This window comes from Dama dama, chromosome 12 (assembly GCF_033118175.1).
Source record: "Dama dama isolate Ldn47 chromosome 12, ASM3311817v1, whole genome shotgun sequence".
NCBI classification, from domain to species: domain Eukaryota; kingdom Metazoa; phylum Chordata; class Mammalia; order Artiodactyla; family Cervidae; genus Dama; species Dama dama.
This window is the reverse complement of record NC_083692.1, coordinates 19141796-19164906: the sequence shown is the minus strand read 5'-3', so window position 1 is coordinate 19164906 and position 23111 is coordinate 19141796. Positions and strand designations below refer to the sequence as shown.

At 38.8% G+C, this 23111-nt stretch overlaps 1 protein-coding gene and 1 non-coding gene across 6 annotated transcripts in view; both read left to right on the top strand.

Annotated features, from left to right (window-relative positions):
• The window catches only part of PSEN1 (presenilin 1), a 70695-nt gene that overhangs the window by 14371 nt on the left and 33213 nt on the right, over window positions 1–23111 (top strand). For all 5 annotated transcript variants that reach the window (XM_061156739.1, XM_061156740.1, XM_061156736.1 and 2 more), the window contains exons 4-5: window positions 14206–14459; window positions 16611–16752. In XM_061156739.1, coding sequence (XP_061012722.1) covers window positions 14206–14459; window positions 16611–16752 — 396 coding nt within the window. The remainder of the gene's footprint in view (window positions 1–14205; window positions 14460–16610; window positions 16753–23111) is intronic.
• On the top strand, window positions 15619–15690 carry TRNAE-CUC (transfer RNA glutamic acid (anticodon CUC)). Its single transcript has one exon. It is a non-coding gene; the product is annotated as a tRNA-Glu (tRNA).

The following is a 23111-nucleotide window of genomic DNA, read 5'->3' as shown; positions in this document are numbered from 1 at the left end:
TCATTGCCATTCTCCCATATCATCCGACCCTCGTCCTCTCCCACAGAGTCCAAAAGACTGTTCAATACATCTGTGTCTCTCTTGTTGTCTCGCATACAGGGTTATCGTTACCATCTTTCTAAATTCCATATATATGCGTTAGTATACTGTATTGGTGTTTTTCTTTCTGGCTTACTTCACTCTGTATAATAGGCTCCAGTTTCATCCACCTCATTAGCACTGATTCAAATGTATTCTTTTTAATGACTGAGTAATATTCCATGGTGTATATGTACCAAAGCTTTCTTATCCATTCGTCTGCTGATGGACATCTAGGTTGCTTCCATGTCCTGGCTATTATAAACAGTGCTGTGATGAACATTGGGGTGCATGTGTCTCTTTCAATTCTGGTTTCCTCAGTGTGTATGCCCAGAAGTGGTATTGCTGGGTCATATGGCAGTTTTATTTCCAGTTTTTTAAGGAATCTTCACACTGTTCTCCATAGTGGCTGTACTAGTTTGCATTCCCACCAACAGTGTAAGAGGGTTCCCTTTTCTCCACACCCTCTCCAGCATTTATTGCTTGTAGACTTTTGGATAGCAGCCATCCTGACTGGCGTGTAATGGTACCTCATTGTGGTTTTGATTTGCATTTCTCTGATAATGAGTGATGTTAAGCATCTTTTCATGTGTTTGTTAGCCATCTGTATGTCTTCTTTGGAGAAATGTCTGTTTGGTTCTTTGGCCCACTTTTTGATTGGGTCATTTATTTTTCTGGAATTGAGCTGTAGGAGTTGTTTGTATATTTTTGAGATTAATTCTTTGTCTGTTGCTTCATTTGCTATTATTTTCTCCCATTCTGAAGGTTGTCTTTTCACTTTGCTTATAGTTTCCTTTGTTGTGCAGAAGCTTTTCATTTTAATTAGGTCCCATTTGTTTATTTTTGCTTTTATTTCCAATATTCTGGGAGGTGGGTCATAGAGGATCCTGCTGTGGTTTATGTCGGAGAGTGTTTTGCCTATGTTTTCCTCTAGGAGTTTTATAGTTTCTGGTCTTACATTTAGATCTTTAATCCATTTTGAGTTTATTTTTGTGTATAGTGTTAGAAAGTGTTCTAGTTTCATTCTTAAAAATACGGACCGTTTCACGAATTTGCGTGTCATCTTTGCACAGGGGCTTATGAAGTTAAAAGGGACATAACTCAGAAACAAATTACTAAAAGAGATAAACAGAAAAACTACTTTTGCTTTATTGACTACACCAAAGCCTTTGACTGTGTGGATCACAACAAACTGTGGAAAATTCTGAAAGAGATGGGAATACCAGACCACCTGACCTGCCTCCTGAGAAATCTGTATGCAGGTCAGAAGCAACACTTAGAATTGGACATGGAATAACAGACTGGTTCCAAATCGGAAAAGGAGTACATCAAGGCTGTATATTGTCACCCTGCTTATATTCAGAGTGCATCATGCAAAATGCTGGGTTGAATGAAGCACAAGCTGGAATCAAGATTCCTGGGAGAAATATCAATAACCTCAGATATGCAGATGACACCACCTTTATGGCACAAAGTGAAGAACTCTTTAGAGGCTCTTTAGCCTCTTGAAAGTGAAAAGAGGAGAGTGAAAAAGTTGGCTTAAAGCTCAGTGTTCAGAAAACTAAGATCACGGCATCTGGTCCCATCACTTCATGGCAAATAGATGGGGAAATAGTGAGAGACTTTATTTTGGGGGGCTCCAAAATCACTGCAGATGGTGACTTCAGCCATGAAATTAAAAGACACTTGCTCCTTGGAAGAAAAGCTATGACCAACCTAGATAGCATTTTAAAAAGCAAAGACATTACTTTGCTAACAGGTCCGTCTAGTCAAAGCTATGGTTTTTCCACTAGTCATGTATGGATGTGAGAGGTGGACTATAAAGAAAGCTGATCACCAAAGAGTTGATACTTTTGAACTGTGATGTTGGAGAAGACTCTTGAGAGTCCCTTGGAGAGCAAGGAGATCCAACCAGTCCATCCTAAAGGAAATCAGTCCTGAGTATTCATTGGAGGGACTGATGCTGAAGCCGAAGCTCCAGTACTTTGACCACCTCATGCAAAGACCTGACTCATTGGAAAAGACCCTGATGCTGGGAAAGATTGAAGGCAGGGAGAGAATGGGATGATAGAGGATGAGATGGTTGGATGGCATCACCGACACAATGGATATGAGTTTGAGTATGCTCCGAAAGTTGGTAATGGACAGGGAAGGCTGGCCTGCTGCAGTCCATGGAATTGCAAAGTTGGACACAACTGAGTGACTGAACTGAACTGATGAGCAGTATACATATATGGAGGAGGAAAAAGAAATATAAATGGTAATAAATCAACCATACTAGTAATCAGACATAGAAATGAAAACCTTTGTCTTTCGCCTTTCAGTGAGCAAGGCTTGATTCTTATTGCTATTGAAGGTATGGGGAAATAGGCACTCTTCATTTGGCGTTCATAGGAGTTAAAGTTTGTCTTTATTTGGAAGCAAGCTGTCAAAAAGTCTTCTACATACACATGCCTCTTGTAGATAATCTGGCAATTAAATCTAAAAATGGATATACTAGACTTCCCTGGCACTCCAGTGGTTAAGACTCTGAGCTTCCACTGCAGGAACATGGATTGGATCCTAGGTAGGGGAAATTCCACATGTCTCGAGGTACGGCCAAAGAAGAAAGAAAGAAATGCATGTACATTTTGACCAAGTATGACCACTTCTAGAAGCTTATCCTATAAAAACATTTCCATAAGAGTACCAGGAAATATAGACAGGAATATTCATTGAAATATTTATAACTGAGAATTTGAGATAATCTGTCTTATGGTTTACCCAGTCAATATTATAAGTTAATGGAGAATAGTAGGATCTTTTGACTAAACTGTCTGAAGTAGAATCTCAGCTCTGGAACCTCTTAGCTGTGGGTTCTTTGGCAAACTATCTGATCTCTCTAAGCATCAGTTTCTTTATCTGTTAAGTGAAGTTTAGAATATTAACTCAGTTTTATAAGGATTAAATAGATGACTCACCTGAACTGCTTAGCAGAGTGTCTCACACATACATAGTCAATAAATCTTAGTAATTATCGTGGTTATTACTGTGCTGCTACTGTAATTTTTTAAAAATTATTTCTTTTTGCTACTATAATGTGTAAGTTGAGGTATATTGGCAAAGCAGATTGCAGAACATGGCTATAAAAGTGTCTGAAAGTACGTCAGATTGCTCACCATGTTCATGCTGTGGAGCAGAGATTAGGGAGGATGCTGAGTTTCTATTTATAAACACAAGTTGATAACATTTTTTCAGACTTCTAAAAATGTTTGTAAACTTATATTTATAGTATTTCTTTTAACTACAGAAATAAAACTAAAAGCCAAGGACAGGCAGGCAGAAAACAAGGTTAAAAAAAAAACCCAAATGGGCGAGCATGCTCTATTAAAAAGTACCTCCCCCCCTCCCAACACACTCAAAAATACCTCCACGATCTTTGCTGCCCGAGAACTACTCTCCCTGCCTGAGGGTCCACACGTGTTCAGTGGTTGGACTTGTACATGTTCTGAAGTGAAAGGAGAAAATTAAAATGAAGCCTCTGACTTCACAGTGTTGGAGCTCTGGGAAATGTGGCTTCATAGGAACTCACTTCCCACATACTGGCCACTTCCAGTAGGACCCCGCCCTCCCTGAACCTTACAACATTTGTGTAGTGAGTAATCCTGGCTTTGCCACTGAAATGAAACCATTTATAATGGCTACAACACTGGTTTTTCTGAACCTTAAAAATAGTCTCTGAGGGCAAAACTGAAAGCAGTAAAATGATCCTTGGTTGCCAGAGCATAGCAGGAAGGGAGGGATAAATAGGCAGCACACAGGGTTTTGGGGACAGTGAAACTCTTCTGTGTGGTACTATGGTAGATGCATGTATTGCACATTTTTCAAAACCCAGAGACTATACAGTACCAAGAGTGAACCCAAAAGTAAACTATGGATTTTAGGTGATAATATGCCAATGAAGATTGGTTGATTGTGAAAATGTACCACTTGGGTGTAGGATGTTGGTGGGGAAGATTGCCGGGGGGCAAGGGGTATTATGGGAACTCTCTGTACTCTCCGCTCAGTTTTGTTCTGAACCTAAAACTGCTCTAAAAACTAAAGTTTTTTGTTTTCTCTTTTAATTAATAAAGAAATGAGGACTTCCCTGTTGGTCCAATGGCTAAGGCTTCAAACTCCCAATGCAGGGGGCCTGGGTTCAATTCCTGGTTGGGGAGCTAGATCCCACATGCTGCAAGTCAGACCTGGTGCAGCCAAATAAATCAAGAGAGATATTTTTTTTAAAAAAAGAAAGAAATGAGTTACCAAGCCACATATACAAAGAGGCCTTTATATTCTTATCTTTTAGAAATATATATTAACACTAAAATATTTATAAAGGAAATGATATGTCTGAGTTTGCCTCAAAATAAAACTAGGGGCAAAATGGGTGGGAATACAAATGGAATGAGATTTAACCCTGAGATGCCATAATTGGAAGGTCAGGTGCACATGAGCTTCCCAGGTGACTCAGTGGTAAAGAATCTGCCTGCCAATGCAGGAGATGAAGGAGACACATCGGGAAGATCCCTTGGAGAAGGAAGTGGCAACTCACTCCAGTATTCTTGCTTGGAAAGTCCCATGGACAAAGGAGCTTGGTGGGCTTCAGTCCAAGAGGTTGCAGAGAGTTGGACACAGCTGAGGGACTGAGCACATATGCAAAGTACACATGGGACTTTGTTATACACTTTTGACAGTATTTATTTTAAATTTTTCCACATGGGCTTTATTATACACTTTTGACATATTTACTTTAACTTTTTTCATAATTAAAAAAAATGTTTTTAATTAGCCTTAAAAATAATGCTAAGTCATCATTCTAATATTTAGCCAAGATTTTACATTTTGGAAATCTCTTAGTACTTCTGTCACTTTCTAATCCGACAGTTTTCAAAGGACCTACACACCTCTTCGCCTCTTTTGAAAAACACTTAAGAAAAATGGCTTTATTAAAGAATAATTATCACCAAGTTAACTGCACATATTTTAAGTATACATTTAAAGTATACAATTTGATCGGTTTTGACATACATGTATACCATGGAAACCACCACTGCAGTCAAGATAATGAATATAACCATCACCTGTAAGTTTCCTTTCCCTTGTAATCTCTCCCTCCTGTCCCTCCCCAACTGCTCTCTGTCAGGCAACCACTTACTAATTTTTGTCACTGTATTCTAGTTTTCATTTTCCAGAATTTTATATAAATGAAATAATACTGTACATAACGTTTTTTTTTTGTACCTAACTTTTGTAAGGCTGCTTTCATGCAACATAATTATTTCAAGAGTCATCAGTGGTATAGCATGTATCAGTAGTTCCTTTTTATTGCTGTGTTGCATTCCATTATATGGATATACCACAGGTTTTTTTTTTTTTTTTATCCATTCACTTGTTTATGGATGTTTACATTGTTTCTGGTTTTGGGTTATTACAAATAAAGCTGTTGTGGACATTTATGTACAGATCTTTGATTGGACATATTGCTTTCATTTATTTTGAGTAAATGCCTAAGAGTAGAATGTGTTCCAGTGTAGAAAGTATATAATTTTTTAAGATACTGTCAAACTGTTTTCCAAATTGATTGTGTAACTTTGCACTGCACTGGTGCAGTGACTTTGCACTAGTACAAGGGTTCCAGTTCCTCCACATCCTCGGCAGTGCTTAACAGTCTTGTCAGTCTTTTAGCTGTTCTAGTAAGTGGGTACTAATATCATTGTGATTTTAATTTACATTTCTCTGAATAATGATGTGCAGTGTCTCTTCATCTGCTTGTCTTCCCAATATCTTTGGTGAAGTATCTGTTCAGATCCCTTGCTTGGTTTTTAAATTGGGTTGTTTCTTTTCTCTTTCTTTTTCTGGGAGATTTGGGGTTGTTTGTTTTCTTACTGAGTTTTATATATTCCAGATACACGTCCTCTATGATATATGTGATTTGCAGATATTTTCTTCCAGTCTGTGGCTTATCTTTTTATTTTCTTAGTGTATTTTCTTTTTTTTTTTTAGCAGTGTATTTTAAAGGGCAGAAATAGATCAGTATAAATATTGATGAAATCTCTTTTATCTATTTTTTCCTTTTGTGGGTCTCTTTTTTTTTAATCTTTGTTTCACTCAAGTTCTCAAAAGTTTTTTCTTATATTACCTTCTGGAAACTATAGTTTTAGGTTTTGCATTTAGGTCTGTATTGTGAGTATAATTTTTTGTATATGGCATGAGGTACGGATCAAAGTTGACCTTTTCCAGTTGGACATCCAGTTGTTTCAGCATCGTTTGTTGAAAAAGACTATCCTTTGGCAAAAATCAGTTGTGCATATGTGTCAGGCTGTTTCTGGACTCTGCTTAGTATATTTGTGCCAGTACAACAGCTTTTTGAGAACTATAACTGTATAAGATGTGGCATTAGTTCTCCAACTTTGAAAGTTGTTTTGGACATCCTCCTGTATTTCCCTTTTTGAAAAATAAATTTATCTGTTTAATTTTGGCTGTGCTGGGTCTTCATTGCTGCACAGGCTCTTTTCCAGTTGTAGCCAGCGGGAGCTAGTCCAGTTGTGCACAGGCTTCTCACTGCAGTGGCTTCTCTTGTTGGGGAGCACGGGCTGTGTGGTGCACAGGTTTCAGTAGCTGTGAGACATGGGTGGGTTCGGTAGTTTCGGCTCCTTGGCTCTAGAGCACAGGCTCTATAGTTGTGGCTTAGAGGCTTAGTTGCTCTGCAGCATGTGGAATCTTCCTGAATCATCATGTCTCCTGCATTGGCAGGCAGATTCTTTACCACTGGCCCACCAGGGAAGCCCCTATTTCCTATGTTAACTTAATAAACGTTACTGTAGAAAAGCTGATTGAGATTGCATTGAATTTACAGATCAGTTGGCGGGGGGAGGAGGGAGAATGTTGGTAGAATTGACACCTTAGTATTGAGCCTTTTAATCCTTGAACACACAGTATAGCTCTACATTTATTTAGGTCTTAAAAATTTTTTTTTAATTGTGATTGAGGACATGAGATGCAATTTTTTGAAATTTATGTATTTTTAAAATTTTTGGCTGCGCTCGGTCTCTTGTTGCTGTGTGGGGGCTTTTCTAGTTGTGGTGAGCAGTGGGTGCTACTTTCTGTTTGCAGTGTGTGGTTTTCTCCTTGCAGTGTCTTCTCTTGTTACAGAGTGCAGGCCCTAGGGCACTGGCTCAGTAGTTGTGGTGCATGAGCTTAGTTGCTTTGCAGCTCATGGGATCTTCCTGGATCAAGGATTGAACCCAGGTCCCCTGCATTGGCAGGTGGATTCCTAACCACTGGATCACCAGGGAAGTTCCCATCTTAACCATTTTTAAATGTGCAGCTCAGTAGTGTTAACTATATTCACATTATGGTGCAGTAGATTTCTAAAACATTTTCAACTTGCAAAGCTAATACTCTGCGCCTGTTGAACAGTATAGCCCCATTTCCCTGTCCCAGAGCCCCTAACAAACACAGTTATGCTTTTTTTTTTTTTTTTTTTTTGAGTTAGACTAATTTAGATACTTTATATAAGTGGAATCATGCAGTATTTGTCTTTTTGTAACTTGCTTATGCATTTCATAGTATAGTCCTCAGGGTTCATTCATGTTTTAGCAAGTGACAAGATTTCCTTCGCTTTTAAGGCTGAGTAGTACTCTGTTGTACATATGTATCACATTTCCTTTATCCATCTAATCTTAGACATTTGAGTTTCTTCTGTCTCCTGGCTCTTGAAAATAGTGCTGCAGTGATCTTGGGTGTGAAATACAATATCTCTTTGAGATACTGCTTTCAATTCTTTTGAATCTCTACCTGGAAGTAGAGTTGCTGGACCATATGACAGTTCTGTTTTTAATTTTTTGAGGAACCTGCATCCTTTCCTATCACAGCTGTACCCTTTTACATGCCCATCCATAGGGCACAAGGGATTCAACATCCTTGCATCCTTGCTAATCCTTGTTATATTCTGGGGAGTTTTTTGATAGTAGCCATCCTAATGGGTATAAGAGATGTTATTTTAGTTTTGAATTGAATTTCTCTGATTAGTAACATGAGCATCTTTTTTGTGCTTGTTGGCCATTTGTATATATTCTTCTTAGAAATGTCTATCAAAATGTCTGTTCAAGTCTTTTGCCATTTTAAAATCAAATTATTTGTTTCTTTGTTGTTAAGTTATAGGAGTCTTTTATATATTCTGGATATTAACCCATTATCAAATATATAATTTGCACATATTTTCTTCCATTCTCTGGTTGCCTTTTTACTCTGTTGTTTGTTTCTTTGATGCATAGAAGTTTTAAAGTTTGATGTAGTCCCATTTGTCTATTTTTGCTTTTGATCTTTAATTTCTTTTAGGAATATTTTATGATTTTCAGTGTACACATATAATCAGGGTTCCCCAAGACCATGCTCAGGTTCAGTGATAAGCTAGTAGAAGGACCCACAGATCTCAGAAAAGCTATTATACTCACTGTTACAGTTTACTGCAGTGAAAAGACACAGATTAAAGTTAGCAACAGAAAAAGGCACAAGGGCAAGGATCCAGGAGACACCAGGCCCAAGCTTCCAATTGTCTTGTCCCAGTGGAGTCATGCAAACAAGTGCCTAATTCTCCCAGGAGCAGTGTGAGACAACATGCAGAGAGTACTGCTCACCAGGAAAACATACTTGAGCCTGGGTGTCCCAGAGTTTTATTCAGGGTTGGTCATGCAAACATGGCCAGACATAGTTCTCTAACCCCTCCTAAGGTCAAGCAGATACCATGTGGCTCAAGACTCCCACCATGGATCAGATTGTTAATGTGACCCAAGGCCTCATGTAAACAGAAACAGTCGTAATAAGCAGGCTGTTCCAAGGACTTAAAGGTTTTTATCTCCTAGGAGCCAGGCCAAATCTTCCTTTGGTGTATGCAGGTTTTGGACACCCCTGACCTGCTGAGTTAATCCTTTACAATACAAAAGCTCTTTCACATCTTTTCATCCTTTGGGTCTCAGCTCAGATGTCATGTCCTCAGAAAGATATTCTCTGGTCACATTACTTGAAAGTCCCATTCTATGTATTTATCACATCACCCTACTGTAGTACTATCCTAATCTGTAATTATCTTGTTTATTAGCTGTCTTCCCCTACTTGAAATCAGTTCACGAGGGCAGTCTTGTTGACTGGTACATCCTTGTACATAACTGGCATTCATTGTTTGTTAAATTAAAAAGTTTTAACTAAAACAAAGTACCATAAGCCAAATAGAAGAAATGACAAAGTATATGAATACTTAGTTCATTTTAAAAAATGATCATTTTTTTCTAATGATAAGAGACATAGAAGTTAAAATTAAACTGAGATCCTGTATTTTAATACCTATCAGTTTGGTAAAAATTCAGGCATTGCAAGCTTACTATGTAGACAAGGGCTTGTTGAAATAGGCACTCTCCTGCATTGCTGAGTGCGCTCTTTGGCTGTATAAATCAGGATTTGAAGTGAATATATACTTTGACCTTGTACTTCAGTGAAGTTATTCTATAAATATGCCCCTTCGTGTGTGAAATAACCTCACTGCAGTGAGGTTTGAAATGGCAAAAAGTTGGAAGCAAGTTCGGTGTCCATCACTAGGGGATTGGCCTAATAAATTACGATATCTTCATACACTGGCTGTGCAGCTGGTTAAAAGCAATTTTTTAAGAGAATAAGGATATTCTTTACTGACGTAGAAAACTTTCTAAGATACAGTTTAAAAAAGAAAGCATAGTATAGGACAGTGCATTTCTTGTGCTACCATTTCTGTGGACAAGGGGAATGAGAATATGTATTTGTATTTGCTCGTGTACGAATAAGGAAACTTTGAAAGGATTTGCCGAGAACAGTGACCAGTGGTAACCTGGGGGGTTAGGAAACTGAGAGTTAAGTGGGAGGTTTTTTACTGTATGCTTTTTTATACTTCTTGAGTTTAGAATCAAATGTGTATTTTGCCTCTTTAACTAAATAGATTGTATTTTTTAAAAAGACATAAATTATATAGTTAATTTTTAAAGTAGTGTCCAAAGTATTATGTGATACAGTGCTCTAGTATCCTGTATCAGCTCTGAGGGTGGGGCAGGGTGGGGTCACTAATGTTCACTATAAACCAGAATATCCAGTTGAGTACCCTTAACAAGCATGTTATGATTGCCTCTTTCATGCTAGGTTCACCCAGTGAAACAGCTCACATAGCCTTATAGGAGAGCTGTGGTGCCATAGAAAGAACGGTTTTGAAGTGAGAGATTTGAATTTGATTTTCCTACCCCTGCTGTTTTCTGACTGAAATTTTGGATCAGTTGCTTTACTGTTCGTCTATCAAAACCTCCCAACATATAAAGATAAACAAGATGAAGTGAGAGTGCTTTTAAATTATAAGTACTTTATATAAATCATGTAATACTAAATTATATAAATGCTTTGTAAATACTATATTGAGAGATGTTATTACTTATATCTTGTTTATACTAAACATTAATCGGCCTAAGTTGGCCGTAATTGTATTGCTGAATATTAGCCACAACTGCAACATTCTTAGCATATGGCACAGTCCCCTCCTTCTAAGAGAGTTGAAGTGTGAATTCCCTCAGCTCTCCTGCTTCTCAGCTTTCTACCCCACTATGCCCCCGTTGTCCAGATCCCCCTTTCCTCATAACGCTTTCTTTCCTACTGAACTTCAGTGACTTGTGTTCAGCAAAAATTATCTTTCTTGGTAAGTGGTATATATTTTTCTGTCTTTTGTGCTTTGCAATTGTTTCCTTTCCACTCTCGTAGGCATGGAGTCTTCATAAATGTTTCCTCCATGAGGTCAAACGAGGCAGAGAGCACCAGTGCCTTTGTAAAGCCAGCTTTTCTCTCTCCTTCTGTTGCCCATCATTTATCCCCTACCCTGCTTCATTAGTTATCAGCTCTGTTTTGTATCGTCAACATTTTCCTCTAATCCTAACTCTATACTTTGACCTGACAAGTATGCTCAAGTCTCCGACATCCCTAAAATAACTTTTTAAAATTTGAATCTCCTCTTTTGTCCATTTTTGTTCTTTTTTGGCTTCAAGGAATAATTGCCTTTGATTTCTGTTTCCATTCATTCCCCAGTCCATTACAATTTACAGATAACCTGCTGCTTAAGCTTAGGAGTTATTCACACTTCTCTCCTTGGTGGTCATCTCACTTTGTATTTTTCCTTCCACAGCTGTTGTGTTACATTAATGACCAATGCATCCTTCTATACTTTCTCCCAGAGGTTTCATCCACTTTCATAGCTGTAGAAACTAATGGCTTCCTTCAGCCCTCTTCTGAGCTTGAACTGCATCTGTCTAAATTCTCTCTCTTGACCTAACTAAAATCTCTCTCAGCTCCTCTAACCTGCTTACCTTCTTGTGCTCCTTGTGTCCATCAGTGCTATCACCACCTTCCTAGTCCCTTAAGCCAAAACCTCCAGAGTCTTCGTTGACTCCTTCCTGACCATTCACATGTAATTTGCCACAAAGCTCTGTCATTCGCTTCTGAAGTATTTTTCTCACACCTCTCCTCTTTTCAATCACCACTTCATCAAGTTTGTTAAACACGAAACATAATCTGATGTGTCACTTCCTCAACCTTAGCAATTCTTAGGACATTTTTGTTGCCTACAGGACAAAGTCTGAAGTCCCTGACATGGCAAACAAGGTTCTTTACAACCTGTTCCTAACCTTCCTTTTCCTGCCACCAGCCCTGACCACCCTGTTCTCAGCCACCTCAGGAGTACTCACAGGTTTTCTGCATAGGCATGTGGCCCAGTTGACGTTGTCTCTGTGGAGCCCATTCACCTTCCATTCTTGAAGGTTCTATTCAAGAATTGTATCTTTCATGTTGTCTTTCTTTTTTGCTTTAAATTTTTATTGACATATAGTTGATTTACAATGTTGTGTTAATTTCAAGTGTATAGCAAAGTGATTCAGTTACACATATGTATTTTTTATTTTTCATATTATTTCCCTTGTGGTTTATTACAGGATATTGAATATGGTTCCCTGTCCTATACAGTAGGACCTTTTATTTTATTCCATCTTATATGCAGTAGTCTGTTATCTGCTAATCCCAAACTCCTAATTTATCCTTCTCTACCCTCTTTCCCCTTTGGTAACCATAACTTTGTTTTCTATGTCTGTGAGTCTGTTTCTATTTTATAAATAAGTTCATTTGTTATCATTTTAGATTCCAAATATAAGTGATATCATATGTTTGTCTTTCTCTGATTTACTTCACTTAGTGTGTTAATCTCTAGGTCCATGTAGCTGCAGATGGCGTTAGTTTGCTCTTTTTTTTATGGCCAAGTAATATTTCAGTGTGTGTGTGTGCGCCACATCTTCTTCATCCATTCATTTGTTGATAGACATTTAGGTTGCATCCATGTCTTGGTTATTGTAAATAGTGCTACTGTAACTATTAGGATGCATGTATCTTTTTGAATTAGAGTTTTATGCCCAGGAGTGCAACTGCTAGATCATTTGGCAACTCTGTTTTTAGTTTTTCAAGGAACCTCCATATAGTTTTCCATAGTGGCTGCATCAATTTACATTCCCACCATATGTTACCTTTCTTAATCACAAAAAATTAGTTCTGTAGCACTTTGTTCATATTTCTAGTCTTTCTCTAATATTAAAACTATCTTATGAGCTTCTAAGGACAGCAGTCTAGATCTTTTTAATTTCTGCTGTAGTGTTACAGCAGAGTAACTGAAATACAGAATTCTTATAATTATTTATGGAATGAATAAATTGAAAGTCACGGAAAAAGAAAGCCTACAGTAAGTCTGCAGAGCAGACATATTGTCTTGTGAATGACAGATTGAGAGGAGGTTAAGAGCTTGATTTCTGCAGTCAGGCACACCTGGCTTCAAGCCCTCTTTATAACACAAGCTGTGGCTGTTTCCTTGCCTGGAAAGTGGTGATGGTAGGGTGGTTGTGAGAGTTAAATGTCAAAGTACACATCAGGAATTCCCTGGTGGTCTGGTGGTTAGGATGCAGGGCTTTCGCTGTTTAGGGCACAGGTTCAATCCCTGGTTGGGGTACTAAGATCACACAAGCCTTGACGTGGAGCCAAAAAAAAGGCACATATTACAATCCCTAATAGACTGCTGTTGTCAAGCATGTAATGTACTTGGTTAAACTCTATAGTCAAAAGTGAGATACAACGTACAAGGTGTGTCTTCCTATGAGCTTCCTGTCTTAACCAAGCTCATTACCTCTTGTCAGCAGCAGTGACTATCAGTCTACTTTCATATCCTGTTTTATTTATTTCTCTGTTATTTTTCTCCTATTTTCTGTTATTTTTATTTTGTTGTTGTTAATGCTCTTGAGATTCATTCTACCCTTTACAAAAACTGAATTTTAGATATAATAATATCAAAAAGGAAATTGAACTTGAATGGGCAAGGATAGACCCAGGATAAGGATAACGGTAAAAAAGTGATGTTTAGAAGTAGAGAAAAATGGAATCTACTTTCATTCCTTCATTCTTGTATTTATTGTTCCCTTCCTCTGTATAGGTGGGAATGGGTTTGGAGAGCATCATAATTAAGGCCTAGTTTCTTTCTGTAACAGTTTTTTTTTAATTGAATACTGTTTTGAGATAACTGTAGATGGTAAGAAATAATACTGAGAGATCCCCTGTATGTCACTGCAAAGATTTCTAAGTCTCATTAATAATGAAGGTGAGCTAGTTCCTTGTATAAATGATAGGAACCTACAGGTAAAAAAGCATGTCATGATTTTAAAAAAGGTGAGAGTACTCTGCTTGGAGCCGCAGCAAATAAAGAAGGCTTCATGCAGATGTCATTTTTTAAGTCAAAAATTCCGAAGAATGAGTACAGTTGTATTAGAGTTAGAAAGAGCCGGGTGAGAGGGGGGACCTGGGTTCCTCCAGTGGACAGTGGTAAATAATCCTGACTTTTAGGCTGGGTACTTCTTGTAAATTGATTCTCTCTTGCTTTAAGTTTTTGGAAACTCACGTAATAATGGGCCTGTTGTTACCCTGGGATCTAATCATTGCATTTTCTGTTTTTGATATAGAACACTTTGATTCTCCTGGGAGTCTGACTTACTGAAAAATCTCTTCCTGTGCTTTTAGAATGACAGTAGAGAGCGGCCTGAGCACGGCTCGGAGAGGCGGCGGCGTGGCAACACCGAATCGGTGTCCAATGGCCGAGCCCCCAACAGCTCACAGCAGGTGGTGGAGCAAGAGGAAGAGGAAGATGAGGAGCTGACGTTGAAATACGGCGCCAAACATGTGATCATGCTGTTTGTCCCTGTGACTCTCTGTATGGTGGTGGTTGTGGCCACCATCAAATCAGTCAGCTTTTATACCCGGAAGGATGGGCAGCTGTACGTATGAGGACTGCGGGTGGTTATTCTCAAGGCCATTCTAGCTGTCTGCGTGGTGTGTCACCCTCACCTCGAAGACCTCTGACCCCTGCACTGAAGGGCCATGAGGGCTAGAGAGTCCATCCTCCTGATGACTGAAGCAGATGCTGCTTTACGTGGGGGAAATAAAGCTGCAGAGTTGTATTTTTTATGTAGCATCCCTAGACTGGGCTCAATTCATTTGGAATTGAGCAAGTAAAGAAGTGGGTAGGGATTTTAGCACCTCAGGGTCATTGGGCCCATTGTTCTTCTCCCTGCAATGTTGTTTTCCTTTTCTAACGTTGGTGGATTAATTCCTATCATCCTTCTCATCTTGGTTGAAAAATAACTTCCGTGATCCTCCTAAAAGAATTAGGCCCTTCCCGGTATTCTTTCGCAACCTGTTCTTTTTTCACTTGTCACAATATGCAAGTGTATATTTACTTTTCTTATTTAATGCCTGGTTTCCTTCTATACCACGAGGACTATGAGAGCACTTTTGTTTCCAGGGTGAGGAATGTAATAAATGTTCAGCCAAAAAAAAAAGTTGTTCAGTGAAAGGATGAAGAAGGAATGCAAACTGGCACTAAAGTGTTTGCCGAACTGTCATGTAGATTGGGTGCTCTTGGTGTCCGCCCTTTGTCTCCAAGAAAAATGCTTTGATTCAGATGTCACCTAGTTCTGTCTCTGGGACCCTTGTTGGGCTCAAGATGTTTTAAGTGAATTCTGAAATTGGCAAGTGTCTGGAAAACTCTGTGGGGTTCTGAAAGCCAAGCTTTAACCTTTTGAGAGAAAGTGTAAGACAATGAGTAAAGAGCAGAGGTTGGAAACAATTACCAAAAGAAGTTGGGGAATATTGTCCCTGTAAGTTAAAGTTGGGTCTGGCTGCATATTATAGAACCAGGTTAGCAAGCTATGCCCCACAGGCCAGAGCTGCCTGCTACCTCCCTTGGTAAATGAAATTTTATTGGAACATGGCCGTGTCCATTCATTTATGTATTGTCTTTGGCTGCTTTCATACTACAGGGGCAGAGTTGAATGGTTGCATCAGAGAACATGACTCACAAAGCTTAAAATATTTACTCTGTAGTCCTTTATAGGAAGTTTGCTGAGCCCATTATAGAAAATCAAAACAGGGAATTCCCTGGTGGTCCAGTGGTTAAGACTCGACGCTCTCACTGCTGAGGCCCAGGTTCAATCCCTGGTCAGGGAACTAAGATCCTGCAAGCCGAATGGCACAGCCAAAAAAAAGAAAAAATTTTAAAAATTGGTTTTGAGTGATATACATATTTTCTTATCTCCCACAGAATAGTGAAGAGGTAGTAGTTCAGATTGTACAGTGCCTTCTTTTCACCAAGGACTCAGGCTTCTTCATTCCTTCTTTTTTGGCTTCTGTTGTCTAGGTTATTTCGGGGTCCAGTATTGGTGCTGGAGCCCCAGCCTTCATTCAGACAGCAGGAAGGAGTGGAGGAGAAAAGGACTTAAGACATACCTCTCAGCAGAACTCACTCCTCCCTTAGAAGTTCCACAGACCACAACTGCTTATAACTCAGTGGTCATTACTTATTCTTGTGGCTGTACGTAACTCCAGGGGACGCAGAAATAAAGTCTTCTGTTGACAACATTGGTACCTGGAATAAAAGCATTTTCATGTGAAACAAGGGTAGATGGATATGTGACATTATCTCAAGACAACTTTAGTTGTAGTCACCCTACAGATATAAGATAATTATCCACCACTTTACCTTCCTCTTCGAACCACTTGTGGCCTTGGTAGTTTATGGCAGAATCTGTTGGTAGTTTATGGCAGAATCTGGTGGTACTTTAACAAATCACTGATAAGCTGTGGAGAAAACATTTGATGAGGTAATTATTCCAGTATAAAGCGTCCACTAGATGGAGCCAGTGTCTGGCGCACGTAGGTCCACCTCTATTTTAACCATCTCCTTTTATTTTGAAGAGCTTATTTTAGCATAAAGCTGCTTTTCTTAGGTTAAAAATTCTTGGTTAGATTGATGAGCTGAAAAAAAAGTGATTCATAAGATATCAGTTAAATCTGGGAAACAGAACTGGTTTTGGAGAGCATGTAGTTTAGAATCTCCATTAACCGCTGGGGCTTTTGTTTTATTACAGAATCTATACTCCGTTTACAGAAGACACGGAGACTGTGGGGCAGAGAGCCCTGCACTCAATCCTGAACGCGGTGATCATGATCAGCGTCATTGTCGTCATGACGATTCTCCTGGTGGTTCTCTATAAATACAGGTGCTACAAGGTGAGCATGAGACACAGAGCTTTGCTTTCCACCATCTTTTTTTTCTTTTTTTCCTAATAATTTTATTTATTTTTGTCTGTGCTGGGTCTTTGTTGTTACGTGGGCTTTTCTCAAGTTGAGGCGAGCAGGAGCTACTCTAGTTGCAGTGCTCGGTCTTCTCATCGCGGCGGCTTCTCTGGAGGGGAGTGTGGGCTCTAGGGCATGCAGGCTTCGGTAGTTGTGCCTCATGGGCTCAGTAGTTGCGGATCCCAGGCTCTAGAGCACAGACTCCTATAGTTGTGGCACACGGGCTTGATTGCTTCCCAGCCTGTAGGCACGTCCCAGCCTGTAGGCTCTTCCCAGATCAGGGATTGAACCTATGTCTCCTGCATTGGTAGGTGAATTCTACCACTGCGTCACCAGGGAAGCCCTGCACCGTCTTCTTTTTTTTATGGTTGGATTGTCCTGTCACCTTATTCGGTCTAATAAAGAAAAAGGTCTTATATTCTAAAACTAAGTTAATTTTTAGTCTCCTCCCCCTCTCATTTGTGGAACCAAAAGGCATAAATGAAAAACAAATGTTTTCATAAAATATCACAGTCTAAATGGTTTTAACATTTTGATTTGCAGTATTCTTAGGACCTTCCAGAAGAATATATCCTAAGACCTTTGTGAATTCCCTTATTGACAAATAGCACTATATGATATAATTGTCCCCATAAAATAATATATAACCACAGAAAATCAGATTTTCAGCTTGAATGCATGCATGCTCAGTTGCTCAGTCATGTCCAACTCTTTGTGACCCATGGAATGAAGCCCACCAGGCTTCTCTGTCCGTGAGATTATCCCAGCAAGAATACTGGAGTGCATTGCCATTTCCTTCTCCAGGGAATCTTCCCTACTCAGGGGTCGAATTTGAGCCTCCTGAGGCTGCTGCATTGGCAGGTGGGTTATTTAGCACTGAGCCATGGAAGAAGCCCCTTCAACTTGAGTCCAAAGCAGTGAAGCCACCTTCAGATGCCGATGTTGAACTCATTGGTGACTGGCTGAATTCCCGTCCATTCCCTCACCTTCTCTCCTGCAGGAATAGGTTTTTTGCTTGGGAAATAAAGGCAGGGGCAGTTATGCAGGGAAGAGACAGGCCCAGACCTCCCAGCCTCTGCTCCCTACCTCACGCTACCTAAGTAACTTGCCTGTGAATTTCAGCTGTCTGGCACATGTTTCAGATTCATGCCTCAGAAAAATGACAACTTATTACTGTTCATGAACCTTTAGGCTCATTCTCAAAGAAATAAATATTAACTTTTCAAATGTTGACTTCTGCACTCTTTTTACTTTGTATTTTCTCTACTTCAGTATATTCTTTAACGTGGTTAAAATCAAATGTATAATCAGTATGTGTCCTTTTTGAAAACTATTAATTTGGCATGAGCATTTTCTCATATTATAAATTCTTAGAAAATATGTGTAATGACTACATAATATTCGACTGAATGAGTGTATTGTCATTTACTTCCCCTAATTTGGACATTTGAGTGCTTTCCAGATTTTCACTATCCCAAAAAACAGTGAATGTCTTTATGCATAGAGCTTTTCAGTGTTTCAAATTATTTCCTTAGGGTATAAGCCCAGGCACAGAATTTCTGGAGCAAATTGTCTACATGTTTTTGGCTGTCTTGGTATGAAGAATTTTGTTTTCAAATTGATAGTGTTAATTTGTCCTTAACATTAGTGGTGAGCGAGGCTGTCTTACTCTACTTTCACCAGCACTGAGTTTTTAAAAATACCTGTGCAGAGAATTCCCTGGAAGTCCAATGGTTAGGACGCTACACTTCCACTGCAGGGGACATGGGTTCAAGCCCTGCTCAGGGAACTGAAATCTCACATGCTGTACAGTGTGGTTAAAAATACATATATATGTGTGTTTATATGTAAACACATATATAAACACACACACACACATATATAAACATATATAAACACACACACACACATGTATATATAAAATCTATTCTAACCCTAGTAGGCAAAGCAAAAATGTCTTAATTTGCTTTTAGTTGATTATTAGTGAGATTGAATATCCTTTCACTATTCACCTTTTCACTGTTCACAGACTTCTAAAATTATACAGAGTTTAACCTTGTTTGTTGAGTGGATGAAAGTATTAACTTAAGTGATGACCATTTGCAGTCTGACATCAGAATCTGGAGATTGAAGACAAAAGATGTGATGTGACAGGCAGTCATCTACACTCAGGCACCCAAAGAGCAAATGATGTAAAACCATTCCCCTCCCACTGCTTAAATGTGCTCATGTCTCAGTTACTTTTATCTTTTTTTTTTCATTATATACAATTTTGTATACACAGAAGTGTTTACCTACCAGTTCCATTTCTCTGCTTTATTGGACTCTCTCTGTGACTTGTGTCTGGATTGTTTGCTACTTTTGTTATTCACATGTTAGTGGGAGTCCCCTAGGGATTTGCATTCTTCTTTGGTGTTTGGAAACCTCTTTCTGCTTCTCCAGGAGGAACTTAGAGGGCTTCTCGTCTTGCTAAAGCCCACTTAGGTTGTGTTGAGTTCAAGTGGAGGAGGGTAGTACTGGAGGGGAAAGGTCGTAAACTTACCCCTGGCTTCCTGGTACTTCTGATTCCCCAGCCTATGTACTGGCAGCTGCATGCATTTGGTCCAGAATGGGCTTTTACGCCTTATTAACCAGAACCTATCTCAAGGTATTTTTGTTGGTTTTGTGCATCTTTTAGTTAGTGCTTCGTGTTAGACAGTCTAAAAGGTTTATACTTAGCTGGATTTCCACGTTCACCCATTCACTGGTGTTGTTTTGCTTTGCTTTTTAAATGCGTATGTCTTGGCCAGCCCAACCAATTCTATAGCAACAAGTTGTTTACTTTGACTCTTAGTATAAAAATAAAAGGGGCTTTTGAGTCAGAAATTCAGAAACTTGCCAGGACCTGTTTGGAAATAAGCCCTGAGGATTTGTTGTGTCAGGAGTTGGTTGTGCAACATCTTTGAGAAGCACAGAAAGCTAAAAGACCAAACAAACCTTAAAAAGGAAGAATTGGAAAAGGCAGTTTAATGATTTATTGTTTGATATAGATGAAACCATATAGCTTACTGAAGTCACATGATTTCTGGCCTAGATAGTTCAGTGATTAGAGGAGATCTTTGCCATGCTGTACTGAATCAGGACTCATTTGTTTCAGAGCCTGTAGCTGTGAAACAGGAAAGCTGAGCTAGGGATTTTTGCAAGATGAGAAAGGCCTGTTTTACCACCTGATGTTCTAGGAAAAGGGGAGGTGTAGCTTAGTCATCAGAAGAGGCTTTGAATTCAGGTAATAATTCAGAAAATCATAACATCCGTGATTAACCTAGTAAGAAAACCATTAAAAACATTATTGCATGGAGAAGGAAATAGCAACCCACTCCATTATTCTTGCCTGGAGAATCCCATGGGCAGAGGAGCCAGGAAGGCTACAGTCCAAGGGGTCTTAAAGAATCAGACACGTCTGAGCCACTTTCACTTCCACTTCATGGAATGATTTTCAAGTCAAAACTCACTGTCATAATAAAGTTCTCTTTAAACATTAAAAAAAAAAAAATTATTGCAGGCAGAGGGCTAATATTTTTGCAGTATGAAGAGCACTTACAAATAATTAAGAAAATTATTAATATCCTAATAAGATATTTTAAAAACCCAAGAAGAGAAATAATGAAGGAAATCTAGATGGCCAGGAGAGGAGTAGAGTACAGAGGGGTGTATGTATATTTCCTCACTAGCAAAAATTATATATATTAAAATAGCAAATTAACATATTTAGCTTATTGACTTGGTAAAAATTAGGCAGGACTCAAATTTACAGTCACTAAGCCAGTATATATCAGTGGTCAGTAATTAGAAAATGTCTATACACTTTAATTCTGTAATTTTGCTTTCATGATTTATCCTAGAGAATTAAAAATGCTGAAGAATGTTTGCATACTAGATATTAATCATAGCATAAAATATAATTGGAAAAAGAAGGAAAACCCCGGAGATTCCGTGCATAAGGCAAAGGTTAAATTGTGAGCTCATGCATATAGGTAAACTATTATTGAGGCATTTAAAATCTATATATTCAAAAAATATTTGGTGGAATGAGAATTTGTCTGTAATAAAAATAAAGTTTTAAAAGAATGTAAACTCTCATATTACATGATTCTAATTTTTTAAAAGGTTATTATATATGCAGACAAACATGTCTGAAAAGGAAAGGTTAATAGCAACTTTGGTTCTCAGTGGTCAGTGGAAATTGTTTTTTTCTTTTAGTGTTTCTATATTTTCTATATGTCATAAGTATATATATTTGTATTCAGAAAAATACTTTTTTAAAAATAGTATTTCATGTTCCCTTGTCCCTTCCTGCATAAAACAAGATAAAAAAAACTTTCCTTAAGAAAGTTGAGGATTCCTAATATGCAATATTTACTCTCGCCCTTAAGTTTAATATGGAATATCCATGTACATCTCCCACTCTTTAAAGTTTTTAGTTTTGTGCTGTTTTGTATGGGCCTCCCTCGTGGCTCAGCGGTGAAGCATCTGCCTGCACTGTAGGAGGCCTGGGTCCGATCCCTGGGTCTGATCCCTGGGTTGGGAAGATCCCCTGGAGAAGGAAACGGCAACCCACTCTGGTATTCTTGCCTGGGTAATTCCCTGGGCAGAGGAGCCTGGCAGGCTTACAGTCCATGAAACTTGGATTATTTCTAAAGCTGACTTGTGAGTACAATGGGCTAGGATGCATATGGAAAGATTCCTTTTTGCTTAAGCTTTATTGTTTTCTTTGGACATGAAATAAAGGACTCCCTTCAGAATATTTTGCTAAGGTTGAACTACTTAGAGGGAAATGTACAGGTGTCTTCAGTTTACTTTGATACATATTAAAATGGACTCATTGGGTGGAGAGATGGATAGAAATGTTACAAAGCAAGTACAGCAAGTGTGAATGGTAGAATTTAGGTGGTATATGGGCAGTGCTTCACTGTGTGTTTGAAAATTTTTATAATAAAATGTTAGGGGAAGTTTTTGTGGAAGAACACCAGAAATTAAATTTATTATATTTGGATAGTAAATTTAGAATATTTAACTGTTGAAGGAATACCAACTTTCATGATGGAAAACCACTCTTTTGACCTTTGCACAAGTTGTAACATTTTATAAAGTTGTTTTAAAGAAAGGCAGAGAGACTTTTTAAGAAATCTTTCCTTTCAAAGGATTTAATAATCACATGTCACCTTGAATGATCCAAACAGAGCCAAAAGAGAAAATGAACATAGATTCTAATGTTAACTTTAGTAACAACTAGATTTTGATACCTTAGAGCTGTATAATTTGAACAACTGGATCTGGGAGGTGGGGGTGGGAGATTTTTTTCTTTTAAATGGAGACAAAATAATATACTTGATTTGAAGCTTTTCTTTTTATAATTTTATTTTATTTTATTTTATTTATGGCTGTGCTGGGTCTTCATTGCTGTGTAGACTTTTCTCTAGTTATGGTGAGCAGAGTCTATTTAATTGCAGTGCACAGGTTACTCATTTAACTGTGCTCAAGCTCCTTGTTGTGGTGGCTTCTCCTGTCTTGAAGCACAAGCCCAGACTTCAGGAACCGTGTCACGTGGGCTCAGTAGTTGCGGCTCCCAGGCTGCAGAGCAGCCTCAGTTAGTTGTGTTGCAGGACCTTAATTGTTCCAAGGCATGTAGGATCTTCCCGGACCAGGGATCAAACCTGTGTCTCCTGCATTGACAGGCAGATTCTTTACCATCAAGCCGCCAGGGAAGCCCTGGAGCTTTCCTTTTTTATTTCTTTAAGGTTTAATTTGATCTTTCTGGTTAAGAGATATGTTTGGAAAAGTTGGTGGTTAAGTAGCTTCTCCTGTCATAACAGTAAAATTCATTGAAAGAATAAAGCTTATTATGGGTGTATCTACCTTAAAATAATTGTACTTTTGGTTAAAAATTTCTTGAAAGTTTATCGTATTTCTCCATTCTATTTTTTAAAACTGCAGACTCCTTGGGTTATGTAGTATTTTCCCAAATATCAGTTCAGTTCACTTCAGTTGCTCAGTTGTGTCCGACTCTTTGCGACCCCATGAACCGCAGCACGCCAGCCCTCACTGTCCATCACCAGCTCCCGGAGTCTGCCCAAACCCATGTCCATCGAGTCAGTGATGCCATCCAACCATCTCATCCTCTGTCGTCCCCTTCTCCTCCTGCCCTCAATCTTTCCCAGCATCAGGGTCTTTTCAGATGAGTCAGCTCTTTGCATCAGGTGGCCAAAGTATTGGAGTTTCGTCTTCAGCATCAGTCCTTCCAATGAATACCCAGA